At 42.7% G+C, this 25496-nt stretch overlaps 1 protein-coding gene across 9 annotated transcripts in view; it reads left to right on the top strand.

Annotated features, from left to right (window-relative positions):
• iqsec3a (IQ motif and Sec7 domain ArfGEF 3a) overlaps positions 1 to 25496 on the top strand; it is a 71590-nt gene that overhangs the window by 20618 nt on the left and 25476 nt on the right. For 5 of the 9 annotated variants that reach the window (XR_013279140.1, XR_013279141.1, XM_077500710.1 and 2 more), the window contains exons 3-9: positions 3591 to 4116; positions 7121 to 8280; positions 14049 to 14210; positions 16104 to 16226; positions 20615 to 20781; positions 22505 to 22644; positions 24712 to 24837. Coding sequence is in view for 7 of the 9 variants with exons in the window: in XM_077500710.1 (XP_077356836.1) it covers positions 3591 to 4116; positions 7121 to 8280; positions 14049 to 14210; positions 16104 to 16226; positions 20615 to 20781; positions 22505 to 22644; positions 24712 to 24837 (2404 nt within the window). In the remaining 2 variants the exon portion in view is untranslated. The remainder of the gene's footprint in view (positions 1 to 3590; positions 4117 to 7120; positions 8281 to 14048; positions 14211 to 16103; positions 16227 to 20614; positions 20782 to 22504; positions 22645 to 24711; positions 24838 to 25496) is intronic. The other 4 variants (XM_077500715.1, XM_077500714.1, XM_077500716.1 and 1 more) reach the window with 1 other exon arrangement.

The following is a 25496-nucleotide window of genomic DNA, read 5'->3' on the forward strand; positions in this document are numbered from 1 at the left end:
TCGTAAAGAGGTTTCCGGTTGCCTTTAGTAATAATGACTACCGCCACCGATGGTATGGAGGGGAATTACTTCTCGCGCATGCGCTAAAGGTACGTAATAGTCGGGAGTCAGTGCGGTGTGTATTTACGTCATTTTTCTACATGACGTGCCGACGGGGTAGGCTTCGGTCTAGAGCTACTCGATTATGGAAAAAATAATAATCACGATTATTTTGGTAATAATTGAAATCACAATTATTCAAAACGCTTATTTTTTGTTCAAAACAAGAACATGTTTAAACATTTGAAAATTTTAAGACATTATTTGAAAGACTATAATTATGTACCGTATTTTCCGCACTATAAGGCGCACCTAAAAGCTTTCAATTTTTTCAAAAGCTTACCATGCGCCTTATAATCCAGTGCGCCTTATATATGGATCAATATTGAGCCACAACAGGTCTCGCTGCACGATCGGTGACGCGCATGTGCAGAAGATCCCGCCATCTTGGTTCGCTAGCTAATACTAATACTTTACCTCAGAGAAAATAATAAAACAGCTGTTTATTCAGTGAATAGAGTTGTCAAAAAGCTGGTTTGTAATCTATTAATAAAGTTTGATTGACCTATCTGACTGCTTTGTTGACATTCCCTTTAGCGCAGCACCATCTAATGGATGCATAACGTAACCCCAGCCTCGACCGTAGCGCCTTATATATGGAAAAATTTGTAAAATATGTCATTCATTGAAGGTGCGCCTTATAGTGAGGTGCGCCTTATAGTGCGGAAAATACGGTAAGTTCCTTTTGGACCAAACAGAATTTATAATAATTATATATATATTATATATGTTAGCTAAAATTTGAAGTTGGGGTACAGAGTGTGCAATATGGCTTGTAGGGTGCAAGTTTTGACAGGGGTGGTTGGTGAAAGAACTCGTGTGGGCGTGCCTCAAAACAACAGTTGAATAATTATATTTTCACCTTTTTACTTGTGATGCGCTATTTTCCCTTAAGGTAGTGTATTTATACAGTCTATTCGGCAGATTTTCACCTGTGTCTGGAACCGGGCTTCGCTGTACATCACATAATAGGACAAAAAAAAAAAATCACAGGTCTGACCATTGGTCTTTCTCCATAACAAGCCACTTAGGAAATGGCAATGCTTCGTTTCAGAAGAAGGCAAGTCGTCATGGCAGGCTGCCCTTTTAAAAGACATCTTCAGATCCCCCCCCCACCATCTCTACCATGTCTATTTTTTGCTCACCTGCAGCTGAGTGAAGAAACGACTTTATTTCACGATCCAATATCCATTATTCATCCCACGTATAGCTATTTTAGAAGCATCCCGCTAAAGCCCATTACAGATACTTTTCTCTGCAAGCTAAAGCGCTGCCGTGTGTGATGACAGCGAGAACGGGAAAGGCAGATGTGTTATTGCCAGACGGGCACATTTAAAGTCATATTTCCGAGGCGACGTCCAAAAGTTCAGCGATGGGCGCCGAGCGTGTTGCCGCCAGGTAGCCATCTTGTGTTGTGAACTGCCAGCAGGCCGGCGGCACTTAGAGCAATCCGTGGGAGTCGTGTTCTGGCACCTCCGCTGTGTCAAAATAGCGACATTTCAGCGTGAATTTCTCTTTTTAAGGGGGGATTTGGGAGCCAAATCCAGCAAGTAGGTCAGGCAGGAAGCACTAAAAAAAAGAAGAAAAAAAAATATTGGATGTGAGGCACACAATATAGCACATCATACATACAGCAGTGGTAAAACAGCTATATTGTTAGGATCAATTTGCTCCAGTGTCCAGTTGTATGTGGAGTGTTAGATTTTTCTTAACAGTAATTTATAAAATTAAAAAAATTTAAAAAAAAAATAAAATTTCTAGTGCTATCACTACTGAATATTTTCAGAATCCATTAATCTATCGACTAATGGGATTCAGTTTCATTTTGCATTAGAATATATTACAAAGGGCGGCTGACTTTTTAGCACGTCCGCCTCCCAGTACTGAGGACTCGGGTTCGAGTCCAGGCTCCGGCCTTCCTGTGTGGAGTTTGCATGTTCTCCCCGTGCCTGCGTGGGTCTTCTCCGGGTACTCCGGTCTCATCCCACATTTCAAAGACATGCATGGTAGGTTAATTGGCCGCTCCGAATTGTCCCTTGTGTGCGTGGATGGTTGTTTGTCTCTGTGTGCCCTGTGATTGGCTGGCAACCAGTTTAGGGTGTACCCCGCCTACTGCCCATAGCCAGCTGAGATAGACTCCAGCACCCCCTGCGGCCCTTGTGAGCGGTTCAAAAAATGGATGGATGGATGGATGGACGGATATATTACAAAAGAATTGGTGTTTATTTCGTACTTATTCGTATCGTGATTAAAATAAAAGGGGATTGTTTTTGTACGATGCTACTGGTTTGGTCATTGTTTTCCAAAGTAAAAACAGATGTTTCCAAATGTCTTATGTTGATTAAACACAAAAGATAATCAGGACTACAGAAATCAGTCAACAATTACTGTTGCTATGCTGAAATCAGAGGATTTGGACAATTTTGAATTAAAAAATGGCCCCAAACGAGTACTCGATGATTAAAATAGTTTATTAATTTGATAATTGACTACTTGTCGATTAATTGATTAATTTTGACAGCTTTAAAAAAAAAAAAAATCATTTTTTTCCCCTCAACACAATGGAATCATATCCCTTCTATCTGACAATACTCAAACATCATGATAGGATATTATCACCATATGAAGGTCACGATACAATAATTATGACGATATTGTGGGAAGGTTGGCGATATAAAAAAAAAAAGAGCTCTATTGTGCTTTTGAACATAACCTACAATCTCTAATAACACTTAATATTGAGGCACTTGCATGCACGCATTGAGTTGACTCGGTTCATAAGCATATTACGTTCGCCTTCATCGTGTGGATTTTAAACATAGAAGGGCCAAAACATCCCTTTAGAAAATTAAATGGAACTAAAAATAGCCACCAGAGGGTGCTAGAACTGCACAAATGGAAATCAACCTGACTTTTTTTTTTTTTAACAGTTGTGCTGCTTTTATTTTTGTGACATGACAACGACGACGATATTGTGGTTTTAATATCACGATATTGCCATTATCGTTACATCCCTACTATCCATTTTAATTCACTATGATCCAGTGATGCAACCCTGAACAAAATGTTTCACTTTAAATCAATCGACTTCATTCACACACAAGACACGGCAAAATGAAAACACACACTTGTATGAGCGAAGCATGACTGTCCTGATTTGTAATTCTGTATGTGTGCGTCACAACTGGCTGTCAGTTTCACATTTCTTTTTCCTGAAGATGTTGCTGCCGTATTTCTTTTCCATCCAACTTTTTGTGCACCAACCCTGCGGGTTTTTTTCAGCTGTGTCTCTCCTCCACGTTGTCTTTGTTTGTCAAGTGTATAGACGACGACAAGCGAGGCACAGTCAAAGTAGTAAAAAAAAAAAAAAAGACGGGGTCCCGGCGTTTTGCCACTCGCACCCCCGGAGAGCGAGCGAGCGAGAGAGAGCGAAGAGTTCATGGCGGATGCGGCAAGCCACCTCACTCTGCGTTTTCTCCTCCTTTCTGCAGCGATGACCTTTCTCCAGACCCGTCAGTGGGGGAGGAAAGGAAGGGAGGAGAGGGGGAGCTGCAGAGTGAGGCCCCGTCACAGCCGCAGCCCCAACAAGACACGCCGCCGCCCGAACACGAGCCCCCCCAGGCACAGCCTCAGCCCCCGCCTGAAACCGAACCAGAATCTGTACCCCAGACAGTAGCCGAGCCCGAACCTCAGTTTGATGCCCCGTCCGAGGAGGAAGCGCAGGAAGCTGTGGGGCAAGAAGGGTTGGATGAAGAGGAAGCAAAGGAAACGCCGGATTTAGAGGATGCTCAGGAAGAGGCTCAAGTCGAAGAAGTAGAAGTAGAAGAAGAAGCACAGGAAGAGAAGGAGGAGGAAGAGGAGGAGGAAGAGGAAGATGAAGGAGCAAAAGGGAGCAGCGCGGCAAGGAGAGCCAGCCTCCACCACACGGCGTCGCCCCTGAGGGTGCAACGCAACGGGGCCGGCTCGCACTCGGCCACCTCCGACTATGAGCTCTCGCTTGACCTCAAAAACAAGCAGGTAGGGGTGTGTTTGGTTGGGATGGGGCGTGTGTGGAACCTTGAGGGGTTTCTCTTGTTCTCTATTGGCGCCAGTGGACTGGCCAAACTGTATCTGCTTCATCATCATCATCATCATCATCATCATCATCATCATGGATCCCCCATCACGCTTTTGTCTTTTTTTACCGCTATGTTCAATGCGTTAATGTATATTTCTTTAAGGAGGATGCAAATTGATAATATTTAATCCTCTCTCTGATGCTCAGTGATTCTCAGTGGAGTTTCCACATCCAATAAAAACACATGATTGTCCCCCATCTTGTCCTGTACTGTCTATGAAAATATGAATAAATGTGCAAACATGCGATTTCCCCCCTCATGCAGTCTTGTCTTTCCAAATCCACAATGTCCCATCAGGAAATTCATACCATAATCCATCTCCATTCTCCAGGACCATCATCAGTCATTTGCCTTGTATCGTTTTATATCACTCGACTAACCCAGCATCCCCCAAGATCTCCATGCAGGTAAGGAAACAGAATTAGTGCCACTTGAACGCAACACAACACTGATACAAATGTACTCCCAGTGACATCCCTGCTTTCCGTCTTAACTTTTTGCATCAACTTCCTGTTTGAGGCTCTTGGAGCCGAACGATTTCACGCCGTTGTCACAACAACATAGACGTAGATTGCTTCCATCGATCTCCTGTCAAGGATGCGTGGAATGGATGCATCCTCCGATCAATGCGGGACTAATTGGAAGTGCAGGGCGATACCTTGATTGCGGCGCACTAACCTCTTGATTGACTAGCAATTTGTGTGCAGTTTGCGTAAACACTTAGAAAATTATTGTTACCCATGTCAACCTGACCATGACGGATGTAATTTTAAAAAGAAACATACACAAAAGTCATAAGTAATACAAATCCTAGCTAGTCACTGACCCTCCGAGAGATATTGCGGGCAAAGAATCATCAGCAAAACAATGACGTCAGCTCTTTAATTATCGTCTCGGTTTGGCATGGGAGCGTTATGTTGTGTCGCGTCCCACTTCTTGCCGTTGCGTAATCAGCTCGTTAATCATGCAGATGTTTCTCCGCTGCGAGACATTTGCATGAGCACGAGCGCGGCTAATGACCCCTTGATTCTCCTCCCGGATGTGCGCTCGGTTCGAGGGTCCATCTTGTGTGTGTCGTGACACCCACGACTCGTAGCAGTGATTCATGGCGGCGTGTTTTGTAACACTACTTGACCTCCGGTTGTATTCAAAACACTTTTAAGAAGTAGCTTATTCATCAAGACCATCCATCACTACCTTGGCACCCACATGAGTCAAAAAGGGAAGCTTGGAAGGACTTGAGCTTTAAACGGTCCATAATCAGTTGTGAACTTCCTCCAACCTCGTTTTTCTTGCAATTATCTCTTACCCAAGCAGCTTTGAAGTCTCTTTAAAATATTCACGTCCCTTTTATTCTCCCGTATATGTATCCTTTGAAAATGCAGTGTTTACTTTCCCCTTATAGCTTAGTTTAACCGTGGCGAACGTGCGGGCTCAATCTGCCCTTCAAAATCGATTGAGCGAGTCCGGCCGGTGGCAACACAGATCTGCAGATTAATCTCTCTCCATCAGCGCTTAGTGAAGTGATCAGGAGTCCAAGTGTCTGCCCACACCTGAAGAGGAGGGGCTTCTTTCCCCTCATCTCTTCCATGTCCTCCCCACTGCACTGTTCACGTGTCATTTTGTCGTCTTTGTCTGCTGGAATAGTCTTAATTTGCCGAGTCTAAATGCCAGGCTAGTTTTAATCCTCTTTCCTACCTTCCCGGTGGCTGTAATTCCGAATGTGTCAAACGGGCACAAAGAGAGTAGCGTGTCCTCAAATGCTTTCTTCAAAATCCCTGACCCAGCTTACGCAGAGGCCAAAACGAGCATAAAAACCTGCAGCGTTTCATCAAATGACTTTTGTAATTTTTTTTTTCAGTCAAGGGCACCTCTCCAGAGTTTCTTTGGATTTTACGACTAGCTTGTGAAACTTTCGGGATGCCATGTTTTGATGCCTTACCACATCATTTAGTAGAACGTATCACCGCCGTTAAAGACAATCCGAGCCTCTCTGAATGAATTACAAAGAACATTGACAGGGAGTCTATCTTTCACACAATAAGCATCTCTATCTCCTTAATGACACATTATTTCTGTTGTACACTACTTTAGAGTATGTTTAATGTGTGAACATGGTTATCTCTGCGTGCCAAAACCAGCTCCCCTTGTAGCTTTAATGGGGTTCAGAGCAGTAACAGAAGTATAATTGTCCTTTAAGTCTGAACGGGGGCCGGGTTGGGGGGGTTCAAAAGATGTGCGGTGCACAATGTGACTTGCCAAGATAAGAGCTCGCACTTGGGTGTTTTCAGAGATACACATACTCTGATTGTTCCTGCTAAGCACGGGGGTTTCATCAAGTGTTTGCCAGACAACGGCGGCAGCTACATGGCGTCTATCGGTTTCCCACAGACTTTCAGACATCTTTCTCAGGCAAGATTAATGACGCGTTCGCTGTCAGAGAATTTAAAGGAGCTCTCTGAGGAGTTGACAGAGATTATGAGTTGTGTTTGCGGAGAAAATGAGGGCTTTGTCCAAATGCTGTGAGTCGGCTCCACGTTTTTCACGAGGTCAAAGCAGTACAACTCTGTGGCTTCATGACCTCACAGTTTCCCCATTCATGTTCTCATCCACAGTGTGCCCTTCGTCTTACTGCCCAGCTCCATTCATTCTGACCCTTTTCTTTCTTGATATTCATCTTCAGTGCACCACCAAAACTCGATAACATCAACGGTGTTAGCAATGATGTTCATCGTCACTGTCCCCATGTGACCTCAGTTACAGGACATCATTAAAATCCTGGATCGTACGAAGGATTGTCTACTTGATTTTGCATCCTTGTCACGTTTCTTGAAAAGCTTGGTAACATACCTGCCTTGTTTTTATCAGTCATTAATTTAGCTTCTCTCTATTCTTCTTTCCAGATCGAAATGCTAGAGCACAAATACGGCGGCCACCTCATTTCCCGCCGCGCTGCCTGCAAGATCCAGACCGCCTTCCGCCAGTACCAGCTCAGTAAGAACTTTGAGAAGATCCGCAACTCCCTGCTGGAGAGTCGCCTGCCACGCCGCATCTCCCTGCGCAAAGTGCGCATGCAGAACACTGAGGGCTTCTCAGCTGAACGGGCCCTGGCAGAAGGCTGCAACTTGGCGGGCATCCCTCTGGTGAGGTCGCCGTCGCTGCCCGCCACGGTGGGCGGCAGCCTGACCGACCTGGAGGACTCCTTCACCGAGCAGGTCCAGTCCCTGGCAAAGTCTATAGACGATGCGCTCAGCAATTGGAGCCTGAAGACCATGTGCTCACTACAAGAAGGTGGTGCTTATCAGTTCAGTGCAGCAGCAGGTGGAGGAGAGGGGTACGGTGAGGGAGAGCCCACCATTCCTCAAGCCACACTGGATCCCAGCGATTTGTCCAAAAGCGCCAGCAAGCTCATGATGGCCTTCCGGGACGTGACGGTCCAGATCGACAGCCAAAACTTCCGCGTTTCGTCTTCCGTCATGGAGTCTGTGACCCTGGGCAGCTGCGCTCAGCAAGATGGAGCTGCATCCATCGCAACAAACTCTGTTCCTCTGTCCATCTCACCTGAAGAACCACCCGCTCCCCCATCAGCTGAAGCCATAGATCTGCCTCCACCTCCTCAAGAGCACCCACCTCCCCCAGAAATAGACTTATGTGATCAGGATATAGAGTTCCCTGCGCCCCCTCCCAGTGAGGAAGAACTCACCGGAGAGGAGTTGCCACCCTCAACCCCCCTCGACAAATTAGCTTCCCAGCAGGAGGCCGCGATGGTGGCACCGCCTCCGCCGGAGCCCCCTAAACATCCCACGCCCGTGTCCGAGCCGCTTGGTGTCAACCGGAGCGGCTCGGAGACGGCGGACAACAGCTCGGAGCAGATGAGCAGCAGCAGCGCTTCCACGGATGTCCGCTCCACATCGGAGGCCTCCTCCAAGGAGGCTCTGCAGGCCATGATCCTCAGCCTGCCACGCTACCACTGCGAGAACCCCGCCAGCTGCAAGTCTCCCACACTGTCCACCGACGTCATGCGGAAACGTCTCTACCGCATTGGCCTCAACCTCTTCAATGTGTGAGTAGATGTTTCACCTCGGGGTGTTCCATATCATACCTTTCACCGATATTACAGATGTATTTTTTTTGGGTGATAAAAATTTGAAATATCGCGAAATTGACGTGTCTATTTGGACGTACATGCGTCGCTCGCTGCTGCATTAAAACAATCAGCATGTGAGGCTGTGAGCTGCAGCCACGTCTGTCGGCAAAGTGGAGGTAAGCCACCTTTGTTGTGTGGAGGCTGTTTGGTTACAAGAAGTCAGATATGATGTAAAAAACATACAACTGTTTGCAAATTGTGCAGGAAAACTGTTGCTGTTAAAGTTAACTCATTCACTCCCAAAAACGTATTTATACGTTTTTTAGGTTTTTGTTTGCTAGAGTTTTTGTATGAAGGCTTTGATGCAGTTTCTGACCTGAAGTGGTCGCTTAAAGCGATGGTAGTTATTACAAAAACGAAAAACAAAAAAACAGCCAGCAGGTGGCAGCAAAGTATAAGAGATCAACCAGGTCCATGTTGCAACAAGCTCTTTTTTTTTCCCCCAGTATTTTCAACAGGTTTGTGAATAATGATGAAACTTAGCTAATTCTAATGCTAATTGCTACAAAACATAAAAACGGATAAAAAAAAATATATATACCATATTTGCACTTTGTTTACATTTCAATTGTTGGAAAAAAGGTGGCTTAAATATTGTGCTGCAATAAAAGTGCCATTATTCCGACGCACCAATCACAAATCTATTGTTCAGTAATTATTACCAGTATCATCAAAAATATCATCACCGCAAATTTCTTTGAAATATCATGATAGAATTTTAAGGCCAGATCACCCACCACTAGTTTCAGCTATCTGAACTTGAAACAGAAAAAAGATATCTGTACTTTTTATGCCTTTGTCAGAAGAGGCTCATGTTTTCTGTCGCTACCCACATATGACGACAAATGTAAAAAAGATGTAAATGGGTGAGAACGTCAACGGTGATTGATTTTGGGGTCTGAAGGAGGAAAAACAGGGACAGAAGAGTCCCTTTGGGTTAAGTGCAGAGTGTGAATACTTCTGCCTCCCCTAGTAAACGCTGCTTCAGGATTCTTAGTTAGAGAGCTTCCCCCTTTTAAAAGAGCTCAAGCCTTTGCACGGATGGGAACGCAGCGCGGATTAGGGTCATGCAATCTTTCTTAGAAGTCTCTTAAAGTGTCTGCTGTCCATTTCATTTCACATCTGCAACTGAAAGGGGAAAAAGGCAGCGGGCGGTCGGCCGTTATGACGACAGACGAGCGCCAAGTGGTTCTCGCGTACCGGTGATAGACCTGGGAGACGGGATGTTGCCATGGCGACAACAGTGCACGGGGGCTGAACACGGTGATGCGGTGCAGGCGCCCGCATGAAACGAGTCACGCTCCGTTAGTTTGAATGCAGGCAAGTTTGTTGCACTGGCCATTTCATTGGTTTACTTATTAATTTTTGACAGCTGCTTAGTGTGACCTCGTTATAATGTGTGGGTGTATCCAATGTTGTGGTTAGATTAGCTGTCTCACAAATCAAGTCTGGAAGTAATACCGGCGATATGCAGATGGCTAAACTCGTCATTAGTGGTCGTCGCTGTGCAGTCCTGGATGTAATTTGAGATTCCTTTGGCGACACCTCCAGCTTGAAATGTTGTTCGTGTCCCCATCCTGGGCTGTTGTGTTGTCACGGAAACACGTCTGTCAAAGCTCCTTGTCGAGATGGATCCTCCGGGAGCAACGACAAGATTTCACAGCGATATTGCCCCAATTAAGGCTCCTCACACAAATCTGGAAGAGGCAATAAAAATGCGACCGTAAAGCCGATTAACTTGTGCTTTGCAAGCGTGACGCTTGGAACAAGAGATGGAGGAGGAGGCAGTAGGAGTGTCATACATAGCAATGGGTTTACACACTTTAGAATAATAACATTAAAAGCGCGATTCGTGGGAAATAGGAGCAGAGTCATTCAGCTATCCAATTTTAACAAAACAAATGTATGTAACCATCTGTTAACATTCAATATTGTCTAAAAACAACCAGAATTTCAAATCTTGAGGTGACTTAATGCTGCACAGCTCCTGCAGAGTTAGGGAAGAAGCATCAGCAGATAGGTCAAGCGTTCAAGAGTTAGTTAATAGATTTGTTCTCATGCTATTTTCAATTATTTCAATTCAAATGAAAAAAAAAAAAAAAAGTAACAGTTCGTTGGTCCAGTCCAAAGCTATTTTAAATACAAATGCCAGTTTGATTGGCATCTGGTTCAGGTCCCCTTCCTCTGTTGGACATATTTTAAAAAGGTCATGGAGAAGTGTACACACTTGTGATGTGTAATGATGAATAATGTGCCGTGTGTTTAAGGGGAATAAGGTGACGGAGAGTTCTGTTTGCAGTCTAAGGATAAGCGCATTTTTAATCAATTGGCTGTGAGGGAGGAGAGCGCCGGGACTGTAAAACAAGAGGCAAATCCAGCTCCAGGCTTATTAGTTCCACCACACTCTGCTCTAATAACAACAACAACGGGGTGTCCATCTTAAACAGCCCCACGAACTTCGACCAACCTCACCTCTCATTTGACGTCGTGGGCCAATAAAAGTGGTCGTTAATCAAATTGTTCAGCTCAATTTTATGCATGCATACCAACAGTTAGCATGTTCGTATGTGATTGGTTGTCAATAGAAATTGCACCCGACTATTAGGCTACATGTGAAAGCTTACCCTAGTGCAGTGCTTCTCAAATAATGGGGCGCCAGGGGCCGCGAGGCTTTGTCAAGGTGGGCGCGTTTGACCTCGGGGAACATGCTTTTTTATTTTGATGATTTTTTTATTTATTTTTTTTATTTTTTTTACTGTCTTAGAATAAAGTACAATTGCACCACCACTACATTAGGGGGCAGTGGCTCGCTCATTGGCAGTGCGCGCACTTATTTTATTTATATATATATATATATATATATATATATATATATATATATATATATATATATATATATATATATATATATATCTTGTCGCTTTTGTTACGCAGGTTGATATCTTGCTTTCTGCTTCAAAATGGATCTAATGGGAAAAAAAGTTTTGTATGTATGAGATGGAGGCAGACAAAAAGGTATAGAGGCAGATAAAGTTGAGCGTTGGTGGACTGACAATGACGGTGGGGAGGCGGGAGTAGGAAGCTGATGTTACAGGGACACATTGTTCTTCATGTGTGGCATTTACTGTTTCTTTAATTGCCCTTTCCCCCCACTCAAGCTGTGCTGATTCAACATCTGAGTGGGCAACAATAAAGTCAGGAAAAACATTGTGATGAATCACCATCAGATAAGTGATAACATTGAGTAATTTGCAGAGGGTGGTTGTGTGCGTTCTTTTGAACAACAGTAAACAGTACTATTTAAAGAATGTGAATCAATGCTAATTAAAACAATTAGCAAAGGGGGTGCAGCATTTTGTAAATGTTTTTTACAAGTATGTGTATACCTGTTTACAATCGGCGCCTGTCTCAACATTCTGTTCCCATTTCTGCCGTGTTAATGACCCTGTGAATAATTGCAAGTGGAGGAAGGCGACCTCTCTCTGAATTGTGTTTAAAAAAAAAAAAAAAAAAAAAGTCCCAAAACCTGACTAGTAGCTTTTCAATTGACCTTACCATAAACCATATGTTGTATGACCTAGTAAACCAATCAAGACGCAAGATGTCGTTTTGCTGCGGACAAACAAACGCAATCCAGCTCCCTGTAGTGCGTTGCGTGGTTGTCCAAAACCAGGAAAATAAATAAATAAAATGATCCGAAACTACTACGTCTGCACGAAGGTAATGTTCTCCATTGTTATTAGCCAAAGGTTAACGATAGCTCCAGGTAGCTAACCGACCGCACAATTGTTGACTTATTTAGTATTTACTATAAATGCCAACAGAACAAACTTTGCACACACAACCAGTTGAATCCCTCAAAAATGAGCAGAAACCACTACGTCTGCGTTAAGGTAATATTCTCCATTGTTTTTAGCCAAAGGCTAACGATAGCTCCAGGTAGCTAACCACCACACATTTGTTGACTTACTATTTACTATAAATGCCAACAAAACATTGAATCTATGAGGTAATATAAATTCATTTTTACCCTGCTTGACAGGAATAATGTCCAAAAACTTCATTTTTGCTGATAATCGGTCCAAGTGAGTGAGGCGACTGTCTTTTTCTTACATCTGTAGTTGGGCAAAATTGCATGGTGAGGGAGTGAAGATACACTCCACTAAAAATTTTAAAGCCCCCTTTGCTTGCTACGAAGAGAAACATCGGTGTCCTGAAAATACCTGACCGAGAAATCACAAGGAAGATCTGACAACTTTGCCATTACAGTGCATGCTGTTTCGCTAATCTTGCACAAACAATGTCGGAGGGAGCTGCTTGTCGCATAGTGTGTGCCGCGGTAATTGGTAGTTTAGGCACTTGTTGTCTTACTGAGGCAAAACTTGCTGATAAACAGTCGAATTGACCATCTACAAAATGAGCCAACCCGAATATTACAAACAGCTCACGGCGTGATGCAGCGATCACAATATTGATCATCACTTTGCCAGGATTGTCTCTCCTTCATTCTGCGCCACTTATCCCCAACTCGTCTCCAATTTGACAACCCCCCCCCCCCCCCCTGCCATTTGCTGTCACAAATGATAATCAACGTGTGGGATGGGCGCGCGTGTTAGGAAAACATCAAGTAATCTGCCAAATGTGTTCAGCGACACGTCAGCCATCAGGAGAGTGGGCGAGCAGATGCTTTCGGAGCCGTTGGACTGCCGGCTCGCTCATGCTGCCATTTGCTCACATCTGCTCTGTCTGGTCGTGGTCCTCCCCCTCTGACCATCTATCCTCACCTTGCTAAACCCATTAGCAGGGGCAGGCACGCTGTTATGTAAAAGGAGAACACAGAGGGAGGGGAACATTTTTTACGTGTTTATCTCCCTGGAGCATCTCTCCTCGACTAAATACAGTAGACACTGGGAATTTTTACCATCTGACCTCAATTTTAAGGAGTAACATGATCTAAAAGCCAAGTAAGAATATGAAGTCTTGATTTTCATTCCTGTGGCTAGTTGCTAATGCTAACCACCATTTCTCACTAGAGAAATTAACAGCAAAATGTTTCGACAAGAGACAGCTTGCGCAATTTATATTTTCCTTTTGATTCATGTGACCAGTTATTAACAGTAGGAGTGCGACGATATATCGCGATAAATCGTGATACTTTGTCTCCCGATAGATTATCGATACGCCTACGCGCGTATCGCGATATTTGTTGTTAATATACAGCCACTATAACGGCTCAATTGTTCATTACTTATTGAGCAATTACTTGGCGGGCCGCTAGGGGGAGCACCTCATAAGAGTGGCGGGGAAATGTACGGAAGTCTTCAGGCAAAGAAGACCCATGAGCTTACTTTTACTTGTATAAGACATTTATCTGTCCAGCAACTGACTCAAACTAATGCAGTTCAAAAAACGAAACCATATGTTAAAAATGTATAGTACTGTCCACGTACCACAAGTAATGCTAGATACTGCATAATGAGAAACACTGTCATAATGTAAGTAGACCCTAAAAGTACAGTAAGATTCACTACACATAGTTTCGAAACAGTTGTTTCTTTTATGCTATTCTATGCTATGCTATGCTATCCTATGCTACAATGCTACTGATGAGCTTCTATTCTATGGTCATAAAAATGATGACGCACCAAGCTAAGACATGTCTTCATCTTCTTCGTCTTGACCAGGAATCCCGACAAGGGCCTCCAGTTCCTGATCTCGCGTGGCTTCATCCCGGACACGCCCATCGGCGTGGCCCACTTCCTGCTCCAGAGGAAGGGTCTGAGTCGGCAGATGATCGGCGAGTTTCTGGGCAACAACAAGAAGCCCTTCAACAGGGACGTCCTCGAGTGAGTGGTCGCCTCGTATGAGCTCGTCTCCGTTGCCTCGCGGATGTAAATCTCACGCAAGCAAACATTTGCATTTAAATGACCACTTTTTTTATTCGTTGCCGGCTCATTTTCGCATCGTCTTTGACATGGTGATACATCAATTCATTTTGTTGAAATCAGTGGAAAGAGGACAGAAGATGCTCATCCTTCACAGTTTTTTTGTTCGTCACAATGCAACGTTCCTAATGGCCAATTTGTCTTTTGCTGAGCACACTTTTAATATCGGCAAGGTCGTGGATAATTCGTTTTCACGCGAGTGTTGTTGTACCTAATGTCGTGTCCGGCGAGAGTGGGTCTGACCTCTAATGTGTCCCCTGCGGCGTGTCGGTGATGCTTCATTCTGCGCACGTTTCCTTAAGCATAAACCACGTGCATAAAAACGTCGCAAAGTCAATTAAGCCAAATTGTGGTCATGGATTTGGCCCGCAGGGCTCGTTCCATTGATGGATGTCGAGCAGTAAGATTCCTGTCTGTTTCCAGCCCCGCGGTTGTCAACTCAAAATTCGCTTCCATCTGGCGCCGTGTTGCTTTTTATGCGTTGCTGTGCCTGCCTGCCAGCTTCGTAAAAACGTACCTTTTTAAGGCCCGACAGCTGCGCGCTGCCTTGTGACGATGTGCATTAGCGACATTTTCCGGATGTGTGTGTGGGGGGGCAGCTGCAGTGAGTCCTGTCTGATGATATGTAAAGGAGGAGTGACGTAAAACTCTCAACTATCATAAAAACTATGTAGTTTTTGAAATTAATAAACTGAAAATATAATTTTAGAAGAAATTAACCGTTAAAAAAATAGACAGGGAATTTAAAAAAAAAAAAAGTCAAACAGCAAGTGACAAAATGAGATGTATAAAAACTTTAAAAAAAAAAGAAAAGATAATTAACTTGCAATTCACTGTTAAAAATATAAAAATACTTAACTCATTTGCTCCCAAAAACGTATAAAAATGTTCTATTTTAAATATTGCCATGTTCTCAAAAACGTATTTATACGTTTTTTCAAAAACATGTATACGTTTTGTTTTTTCTTGTTTTCCTATGCTGAAGCATACAGAACGCTTTGATGCATCCTCTCAACTGAAGAGGTGACTTAAAGCAATGATAGTTATTACAAAAAAACAGCCAGCAGGTTGCAGCAGAGTATAAGAGATCAACCACAGCCATGTTGCAACAAGCTCTTTTCCCCACTGCTTTAAACAGATTGGTGAATAATGATTGACCTTGGCTATATTCTAAGGATAAACAGATAAAAATATATCTATTTTTTTCCTGATGAAAGAAAAGACTAATCATTCTTTTAGTAGGTTCCATGTTTTTATAGCAATAAAACACAATATTCTGTGGGCCTTGCAAAATCAGTCAAAATCCAGTAAAACAGCCCAGAGCGAAGGGGGTTGCGTCAGTGAAAATGGTTGGGAGTGAATGAGTGAAATACAACAACCTGAACAAATTAATTTAAAATACATACGTACATGATGGTTTAATAAAGCACAAGAAAAAAATAAATGAGTTGTAAAGTCCATTAAAACTTACTTCCAAACCTCATTTCACCTGAACCAATTTGTATCCAGCTTCCTGTGAACTCATGTCACTAACTTTTTCTTTTTTTAATGAAGGTAATTAAGATTTAGTTGTCAGGTGTGAGGAGTATTTTCCGCTCGGGGAGATTTCCACATGTTTGGTTGCCAGCTGCATCTTGATCCTCCTCCATCCCTCCTCGCCTGCGTGCGAGTGTTCGCCGTGGTGAATTAGAGAGAGCGCTTATCTTCAGTCTGCATCCCGCGGGCTCATCGATCCCGTTGCGCTCATGCACGCTTATTACGTTTGGCTCCACTTACCTAACGCTACCTCAACAGCTGCGTGGTGGACGAGATGGATTTCTCGGGTATGGAGCTGGACGACGCGCTGAGGAAATTCCAGGCCCACATTCGTGTCCAGGGCGAAGCCCAGAAGGTGGAACGTCTCATCGAGGCTTTCAGGTAATTAGAAATTGGATTGTACATTTTTCCCAGCATTCTTTGGTTAGGACGTGAATCTTTTTTGTCTTTGTCTTGCTTGGTTCTGTCGGTGAGTTTTTTTTTTCAGTGCACAAATGCCAGACAAGAACATAAACTGTTGGTCTAGTAAAGCATGAACTGTGACAGTTAGGTCCAAGACACAGATGAGGCACAAAAAGATGGGTTTAAAAAAGGTAAAATGAATAACCCATAAAATAGTTGTAGAAAATATATGTACTTTTTTTTTTTTTTTTTTTTTTTTTTGTGTTATTCAAAATTGCCGACCCAGCTTTTTGGGTTATTCATGTAGCCTAAAAAGTTGGGTCAACCCTTTTTTGGGGGGACCTAATTCGTATTATTTTCGATCCAATTGTTTTTGTGTTTTTGTGAAATAACAAACTAAAATTAAAAAAACAATTTTGGTAATGAAATAAAATAAAAATGAAAATGCTTTTTAAAAAACGAAAACTAACAAACTACATTTTACGTTTACAAAACTGACTAAAACTAACTATAATTATAGCAAACATTCTTCGTTTTAGTCTTTGGTAAATATTAATGCATTAGCCTTTGGGGATAATTTCAAATGTGATTTTTAGTAATTTATTTTGATAAAAACCAGAATAATGACGATTGAAAGTATGTCACACAGAAGTGACGTCATCTAGCAGCAGCCAATAGAAAAGAATCTTCAGATGACATCGCTCCCATGGTGTTTTTTAAAAATTGCGCACAAGTAATACATTTTTTTTTTTTTAACTAAAACTAATACTGAAACTAAGCTAAATCATTTATTAAGGAACTAAAACTAATAAAAACTAACAGAACCAGCCTGAAAACTAATTAAAAATAACTAAATTTAAAAAACAAAACTCAAAATGAAATATAAACTAACTAAAAAATTCAAAAACTATAATAACCCTACTGCCATATTACAAATAAATTGGTTTATGTACTGTAACAATTTTCTAAATATGCAATTGCGCAAATAAATTATTTGTACAACTTTTAGGACTAAACCCAATTTCTCTTCATAATATTATGTGGCCCTTGCGTCCTTCTGATTTTCTGTATGTGGCCCTAAAATGAAAAAGTTTGGACACCCCTGGTTTAGACACGTGAATATGCTAACAGGTCATGTCCACTGCAATCATCTCTGGGTCTGAAGGGGTTAATTACGTTTTTTGCATCAGAAACTGAAGAAAAAGAGCCTCGCCAATGTGAGGCTTGCAAATGTGCGATGGATCTTCCCATTGCTCGCCATCACCGTCGCAAAATAAACACGACTTGACGCTGTCTGCCGTCTCTGGGCTGAACAGCCACCTGTCACAGTTGCCCGAGGTGCACGACAAGGAGGTAAACAACAAGTGCGGCTTGAGACCTTGGCACCGGCAATGCCCGGGCATCTGCGTGTTCGAGCAGAGGCGTGAGAGCGGAATTAACCTGAGGGGGGGTGGGAAAGGATTGAAAAGGGCACACAAACAAAAGAGGGTGGAGGATTTATAAATAACCAGCGTTGCGTAACATCCACTGGCTCTTCATGTCGCCCCCCCCCCCCCCAACCCTCTCTCTTACCCCCTGCTGAGATCAGAAGCTCCTTCCAAAACAAGTGGGGGTGGGGGGGGGGGGGGATGGGACATCGACGCATCTCCCAAATATGGTGGTGGGCATGAGAAGCAGCAGCAGCAGCCTCGTTGTTTGCTGCGTCAGTGGACAAAATGAATGAGCAAAATGGCGCCTTCTGCTCATGTATACATTGTGTATTTGCATAACTCCAACTGTATTGAGATACAAGTTTAATTTATTCTGTGACCACGCTTGAAACTCAAAACATTTGGATTTCAAATCATTTTTTCCATTTTTTGTGAAGCTAAATAAAACACCATTATCATGCACTGAATCCAATATTTGGCGCTATAGACTCCCATTAGAATTGCTAATTTTTGATGCACTGTAAACACCGTGTGTTATAATGCATTTCCCGTGATTTCCGCTTCAATCCGTTCAGTTGCAAGTCAACGCACGGGGGAAATCAAAAATTAGGGTGTGAATGTGTTTACACCCATTAACCACCGGGTGGCGCCAGGGACTAACTAATGGTTTTTGGGTACTGCAAATCAATGCAATTAAAACTGTCTGGATTGCTAGAATAGAACAATTTGGATTTCAAATAATTTTTTCCCCGTTGAAGTCAATGGCCCATTAAGATGCTACCCTACAAATTAAATCATTTAAATAATATTTGAAATAACTCTATAATAATATCCTTTCTAAAAAGACAGTAATGACTGATTCGATTCAGTGGACATTGTGAGCTGAAATAATGTTAGCCGTTCTTCGCTGAAGATAAATAATATGTGCCTGTGAGTGTTGTATTACCTGCCTGTTGCGCCACTGTTTGTGTTCAAATCTTCTTTGCTTGAATGATTATAACACTGCACCCTTGATGCCATCCTATTCATTAGCCTCTCTATGTTTTCCATGTTGTGTTAGCATTGAGCTAACAGACATTAACTCAATACCAGATATCCATCCATGCATTTTCTTATCCGCCAGCTCCTCACAAGGGTCGCGGGGGGTGCTGGAGCCTATCCCATCTGGCGAGGTACACCCTGAACTAGTTGCCAGCCAATCGCAGTCAATAACAGATCATTAAAAAAACAACTAGTAAATATAATTTTTGTGCCACGTTACAAGGCACACACTTATGGAAAAACTATTAGTCACGTGTATTTGCCGAATGCCAGTACAAGCAAGTAAGTCCCACAGCGAGTTCACGTAGCTCAACAGGCGCGTAAAAATGTTGCCACAACCTCCGTGTGCAAACGATGACTGCTCAAATTAACTAGAACACTACGCACACACATTTTCTTCTTTTCTTACTGTCTGATTGCTCATACACCGTTGTACTGTTGTATTATTTATACCGGAGCTGGGGAGTGTTCATACTTTATGCATTTGACTGAAATAATCCCTGTCCACTGGGCATGCACACACACAATGTTTTCAACTGGGCCCTTTCTTACAACACAGCGACTATATTTGGTTGTGGTGCACGTTTATGCTCTCCCGGTGTGCACATAGTATACAGAAAAGCTTCTGCATGTTTAACTACAGCTGAAGACCCAGTGGAGTGCTTTGTGATGCATGATGCGTTCACACCGGTAGGACAAATTGGTTTCAAAAGCCACAGAGAGGAATACTTTAGCATCACACTAAGTCAAATTAAAGCAATAAATCCATACTAGCTTTCATCTGCTTCAACGGTTTTCTAATAGTGTATAATGCATCTGTTTAATGCTTTTTTTCTTCTTCTTCTTCTTATAGTGCAATTTTGGAGCCGAGTTGAGCATTCACTCTAATTATGTATCGCGCTAATTGTGTGAATTTTGTGCAATGCATTCCTACTTGGGCTACTGAAAAAGTATTATTATGTGTTATTTGTTGTCGTTCTGTTTGCTGTTTACACTTAATCTTCATGCAACAGCAAAATATAATTGCATATGTACAAATACTCAAAAAAGGGAAACCTAAGTAGGGCTGCAGCTATTGTCTATTTTTTTTTTTTTTTTTTTTTTTTTTTTTTAGAATTTATTGTTGTGTCTATTGGGTAATCAGACCAAATTTAATTTAGCGTTATTTAACAACAAAATGTGCTTGTGAGGTGCTAGCACTATTATTGTTGAATCGCTTTCACCATTCTCATGTGCCACACTATATGTATGACTTTGAGTGTGTGTGGCTTTAAAAGTTGCGTTCAGGCCTTTTGAATCACATGGGAGTCAGCAAATAAGATTAACTCATTCGCACCCAACCATTTGCAGTAAAGCAACCCCCTTCGCTCCCGGCTGTTGTACTGGATTTTGACTGATATTGCAAGGCCCATAGAATATTGTGCTCTATTGCTGTAAAAACATGAAATCCACCAAATGAAAGATTAGAGTCTCTTCTTTCATGAGGAAAAAAAGTATATTTGTATCTGTTTCCGTTTTGCAGCAATTCACATTAGATTATAGCTAAGTTTAATTAATATTCACATTCCTGGTGAAAACATTGGCAAAAAGAACTTGTTGCAACATGGCCCTGGCTGATCTCTTATACTCTGCTGCCACCTGCTGGCCGATCTTTTTTGTAATAACTGCCATTGCTTTAAGCCACCTCTTCGTGGCAGAAACTGCATCTCAGTCTTAAGTATGCTCTTGTATAAAAAAATCAAAAAAATCATGTACATACATTTTTGGGAGTGAATGCTGGCTCAGGTTAGCGGCTAACTTTTAATTTGCACGTGGTTAGCCAGTCTGCGTCTTGATTGGCTGCCGGGGCTTTTGTCCAGATTGTCATGCTGTCTGTCTATTCATGCTCCCTTGCAGCCAGCGCTACTGTATGTGCAACCCCGAAGTGGTGCAGCAGTTCCACAACCCTGACACCATCTTCATCCTGGCTTTCGCCATCATTCTGCTCAACACCGACATGTACAGCCCCAACATCAAACCCGACCGCAAGATGCTGCTGGAGGACTTCATACGCAACCTCCGAGGTATGCAATCAATCAATCAGGCCCGCGGGAGGTCGATGCTCATTAGATCAAAGCCGGAAAATCAATCCGGGCATCTTACGCAAATGAAAATATGTCACGCCGGCCCAGCTGGTCTATTTGTCTTTGACGTTTTTTGCGTCATCTCTCCATCAACCGGCCTTGTTATTAATTTCTCCAACCTCGGTTGAGTATTTGTCACAGTTAGGAGGCTGACATAATTTATCCGGGCTAGTGTTGTCACTATTTTAGAATGAATTAACACATCGATTTTTTTAATCGATTAATCGACTAATCTGATTAATTTTAATCTTGCATAAAAGTGTATTACAAAAAACTTTTTTTTTTTTTGCCCCCGCATTACTGTTTATTAACCAGTGATTGGTGGTTATTTCATACTTCGGATTTCGCTTTTAGAAACCATATCGAGTGGTGAGCGGGGAGTATCGCAACATTTTGACCAATGCGGCGTTCAGGTGTGAACCCTTCACTCTGTTATTAACCTCCACTCCCGTGACCTCATGTCATCATTAAATGGAGACAGCAGAGGTTGAATAAAGGACAGGTGTGGGGAAAGAGCATTGTTTCTCCTATTTTCTTTACAGGCTTAATTTTTGTCCAAATAATGAGCGAAAAAAAAATGGTTTAACGTTTAAACTGATTTTCATGCTTTTCCTCATCAGAGCACTAGAATCACAACGTAAAGTTTGCTAGCCAGATATGCCTTTACCCCGAACTTGAGAGTGCCTCATCGTCAGTCATGAGCGCACGCAGAGAAAGACGGAAGTGCGAGGAGAGAGGTTTTTTTTTTTTCTTAAAGTGCCACGTGACAGCCAGCGTGTGAACAATGGCTTCATGCTGATGTGGTCGCTTTAGAGTGCCTTGTTGTTGTGGTGTGGAAAAGCCACTATACCCGTTTTTCCAGGTTGTCGTAGTGGTATTTGATTGATAGATGACAGCTCAGCAGTGCGTGGTTGCGAACACGCCCACAGTGTTTGAGAGTGGAGGGAAGGGCTTGATTTCTAATGATTTTGAAGCCTCATTTTAGTTGGTTTAAAAAATAATAATAATAAGAATTTTGGCATGATTAACAACACTCATATCCATGGTATGTCACTTTACAATCCTTAACTCATTTGCTCCCAAAAACGTACAAATACGTTCTATTTTAAATGTTTTGTGTCCCAAAGACGTATTTATACGTTTTTTGTTTTGATGCTAGAGCATACAGAAAAGAAGGCTTTGAGGCAGTCTCTCAACTGCAAAGAATGGTTGAAGAAATGGTAGTTATTACACAAACGGCCCGCAGGTGGCAGCAGAGTTAAGGAGATCAACCAGGACCATTGTTGAAAAAAAGCTCAATTACTTGCAATTCTAAATGGATTTGTGAATAATGATGAAACTTAGTTACATTCTAATGCTAACTGTTGCAAAACGGAAACAGATTGTTTTTTTTTTTCCTGATGAAAGAAGAGACTTTAATCTTTCTTTTGGTAGGTTCCATGTTTCTATAGCAATAGAATACAATATTCTGTGGGCCTTGCAAAATATGTCAAAAAGCAGCCGGGAGTGAAGGGAATTGCTTCTGTGAAAATGGCTGTGGGTCTAGTCTTTCTAGTAAAGTAAGCAATAATCATCTTGTATGGGATTGACAGTAAATGCACCAACAGTATGTTTTTTGTTGTTGTTTTTTTTCCCCTTTTATGTGCCCCCGTTTTCTTCCCAGGCGTGGACGACGGTGCGGACATCCCCCGCGACATGGTCGTTGGCATCTACGAGAGAATACAGATGAGGGAGCTGCGCTCCAACGAGGACCACGTCACCTACGTGTCCAAGGTGGAGCAGTCCATCGTGGGCATGAAAACGGTGAGGAGACAAAATTCCTTCCTCTTATCCCCACCATGCTCTATGCCTCATTTCTTGGACAACAACCGGATGACGATTTATCACAAGCGCTGACACTCACGCACTCTCCATGCCAAGTCAGTCATTATTCAAAGCCTTATCACTATCACCTAGCTTAAGTAGTGTTAGCGGAGCACATTTGTTATCCATTAGAAGGCAATGAGTACTCCGAACTCGTTACGCCAGCACCATCCGTCTTCGTGCCGGAACGCTTCTCGGACATTTTAGGTGAAAAGTTTTGAAAGACTTTTAAAATCAAATCAAAATGTTCTGAACTGGACCCTGTTGTTCTTCACATTCAACAAAGTTACTCTGGCTCATCTCCTGTCGACTTTCTCAATGACATTCAGACTTGGATTGCTGCCATCTAAGTCTGCCCTCCTGTGTTTTTGCCTGGCACCCTCCCCTCCGCCTGCAACTGTGTCAGTGATGGATGGGTCGCCATCGGATGACAGAAGGAGCGTAGTCAGAGTCCCAAATGATGGATCAGGAAGTGACAAGGAGCTCTCAGCTCCACAAAAGGCAAAAGGAAAATAACTTTTTTTTTTTTTTGTGGAGTGGCTGCATTGTGCAGTTTATTTACATAACCCTTGTTCACCTGCCTCCCGGCAAGGAAAACCTTGACAGTAACTTAGGAATTAATATGGTTTGGTTGAGAATTTTGGTTTCAAAAACACGTTTGTTTGTTTTTTTGCGTCAGTTTTAAAGTAAACTTCAACTGGAAGTGACAAATAGGTTGCTTGAAGCAAGCGCAAGAGTTAGATTAGGCTAGTGTGCTTTAATAAGTTTTATGTTTAAAGCATTTGGAAGACTGATATGGTCTCCGTATCGTGAATTTACACGAACTGCTGATGGCGTATAAATGGGGGTTCACTGTAATGGCTTTCTCCATTATGCAAGTTTGGCGGGTATGAATATTTTAAGACTTGATTAAAACTAAGTCCTCACTCCATCTCAAATATTTGGTGCTCCATAAATACATTTGTCTGTCCATTTAGGGCAAACTCAAGGGGGGGTCATCGAAGTTCATAATAACACTGTCAGGACGTGACACGGGTTTCATGCTAATGATGTCATTACGTGCCTCTTCTGACACAAGCTGAAATGAAAAAGGAGGCGAGCAGGAAATGTGCGCGGCCCCCGCGGTGACAAGCAGAAGGTTGTGCAAATTATCCGCAGGGGTGGCGGCGGAAAATGAAAAGTGGAAATGCCGGGCGTACATACTGATCTGATCACAAATGAGAGCCGGCTGTGCTTGTGACAGCGCTTCCATTTCTTCCTTTTTATCCAAGGATGTGATTGGAGACCAAGGCAATTTTGTGCAGCCAAGCCGCTGTTGTGATAAACCTTTACATGACCCCGTTTAATCGAGCACTGTGACGGGACCCGCGCGGCCCACAATCGACATGATCCGATTAGAGCAAGAAGAAGACGCTGCCTCCTATCGTCTTTATGTATCTTCGTATAAGCGTCATCAAATGTTTAAACTCTGCAATTCGCTGGTATGATTTGAAATGAACGCCGGGAGCTCCAAGTACTTTAAATGGTTACAAAATAAAATTCAATCGTCACTGGTGCATTGCAAAATTTGGGGGCAACGGCCTGCAAGGTTCTATCAACTTTTAAGTGTTGCTATAGCAACGCTAGTGATTATTTATTCTGCGGAGACTTCCTCGAAGGCCAAACTGTTTCAAATAAAGTGTTTGTTGTTCATTAGGAGACGACTTCCGCTTTAGGGGCAGAGATATTGTTGTAATGATGAAAATAAATGAGATCCTCATCAAAACATCTTCCTTGCCCAGCATGTCACCAATCTACATAATCCTGCTAATTATTGTTTTACTATGAGAACATGTTGTGGGGAAAACAAAGTTTTTAAAACCATCCAGAAACCTGAAATGACTTGTGGTTTTTTTCCCCTAAAGAAAAATGAATGTCTGCCAAGTGGCAGAAAATGAGCCAATCTCCTTTTTAAGCCTCTTCGGTAGTGTTCGGGGATTGATTAGTTTTGCCTGAACGTGTCCGCAGGTGCTGTCGGTGCCTCACAGACGACTGGTGTGCTGCAGTCGTCTCTTTGAGGTGACTGACGTCAACAAGGCCCAGAAGCAGGCGGCGCACCAGCGAGAAGTCTTCCTCTTCAACGATCTCATTGTGGTAACTTTAAAAAAACACGTCTGACTTCCGCTCCGCCACATTTCACACGACGAATGACAGTTTCAACCTCCCCCTCGCGTCGAGTGTGTGCGTTAAAGCTTCTTATGCTGTTGTGACATCTCTGCGTGTTTCTTCTAATAAAGTAGAGCAGGAAAGATCTGTCTCCCCTCAACCCTCGCCGCAGAGATGCCGGAAGGTGCGGCAGGGAAAAAGTCTTTGACTCGGGCCACGGCACCAATCAAAGACTTCGTGTCGGGCATAATTATTATTCTCATTAGGAGTCACGTCGCGGGTTATCGTTCAGCAGCCGTCATTATGCAAAATGCTGATCCCACACAAAGGGGAGGACAAAAGTAGTGTCCGCTTAATTGGTGGCTGCGGGGAAAAAAGGTTAAAAGGCACATTTTGGGCTGAATTCTTTTTACTTTTCATGAAAAGTTCGCAGTTGGATGAATCCTCGTGAGACATTTACTGCTCGTATCTGAAAAGTGGGAGGAATGTCACCGCAAAGTCACAATGATTGCATTTCAGAGGGGAACAAAGCTGGTGCAATATCCTGAAACCTAATTCTTTTAATTCGAGCTAAAAACATAAATAAAGTTTTGAATGTCTAAAAGATACAAATAAAAAAACAAGTAAAAATTAAAATCATAACCAAT

The sequence above is a fragment of the Festucalex cinctus genome, chromosome 16, assembly GCF_051991245.1.
Source record: "Festucalex cinctus isolate MCC-2025b chromosome 16, RoL_Fcin_1.0, whole genome shotgun sequence".
Taxonomy (NCBI): Eukaryota; Metazoa; Chordata; class Actinopteri; order Syngnathiformes; family Syngnathidae; genus Festucalex; species Festucalex cinctus.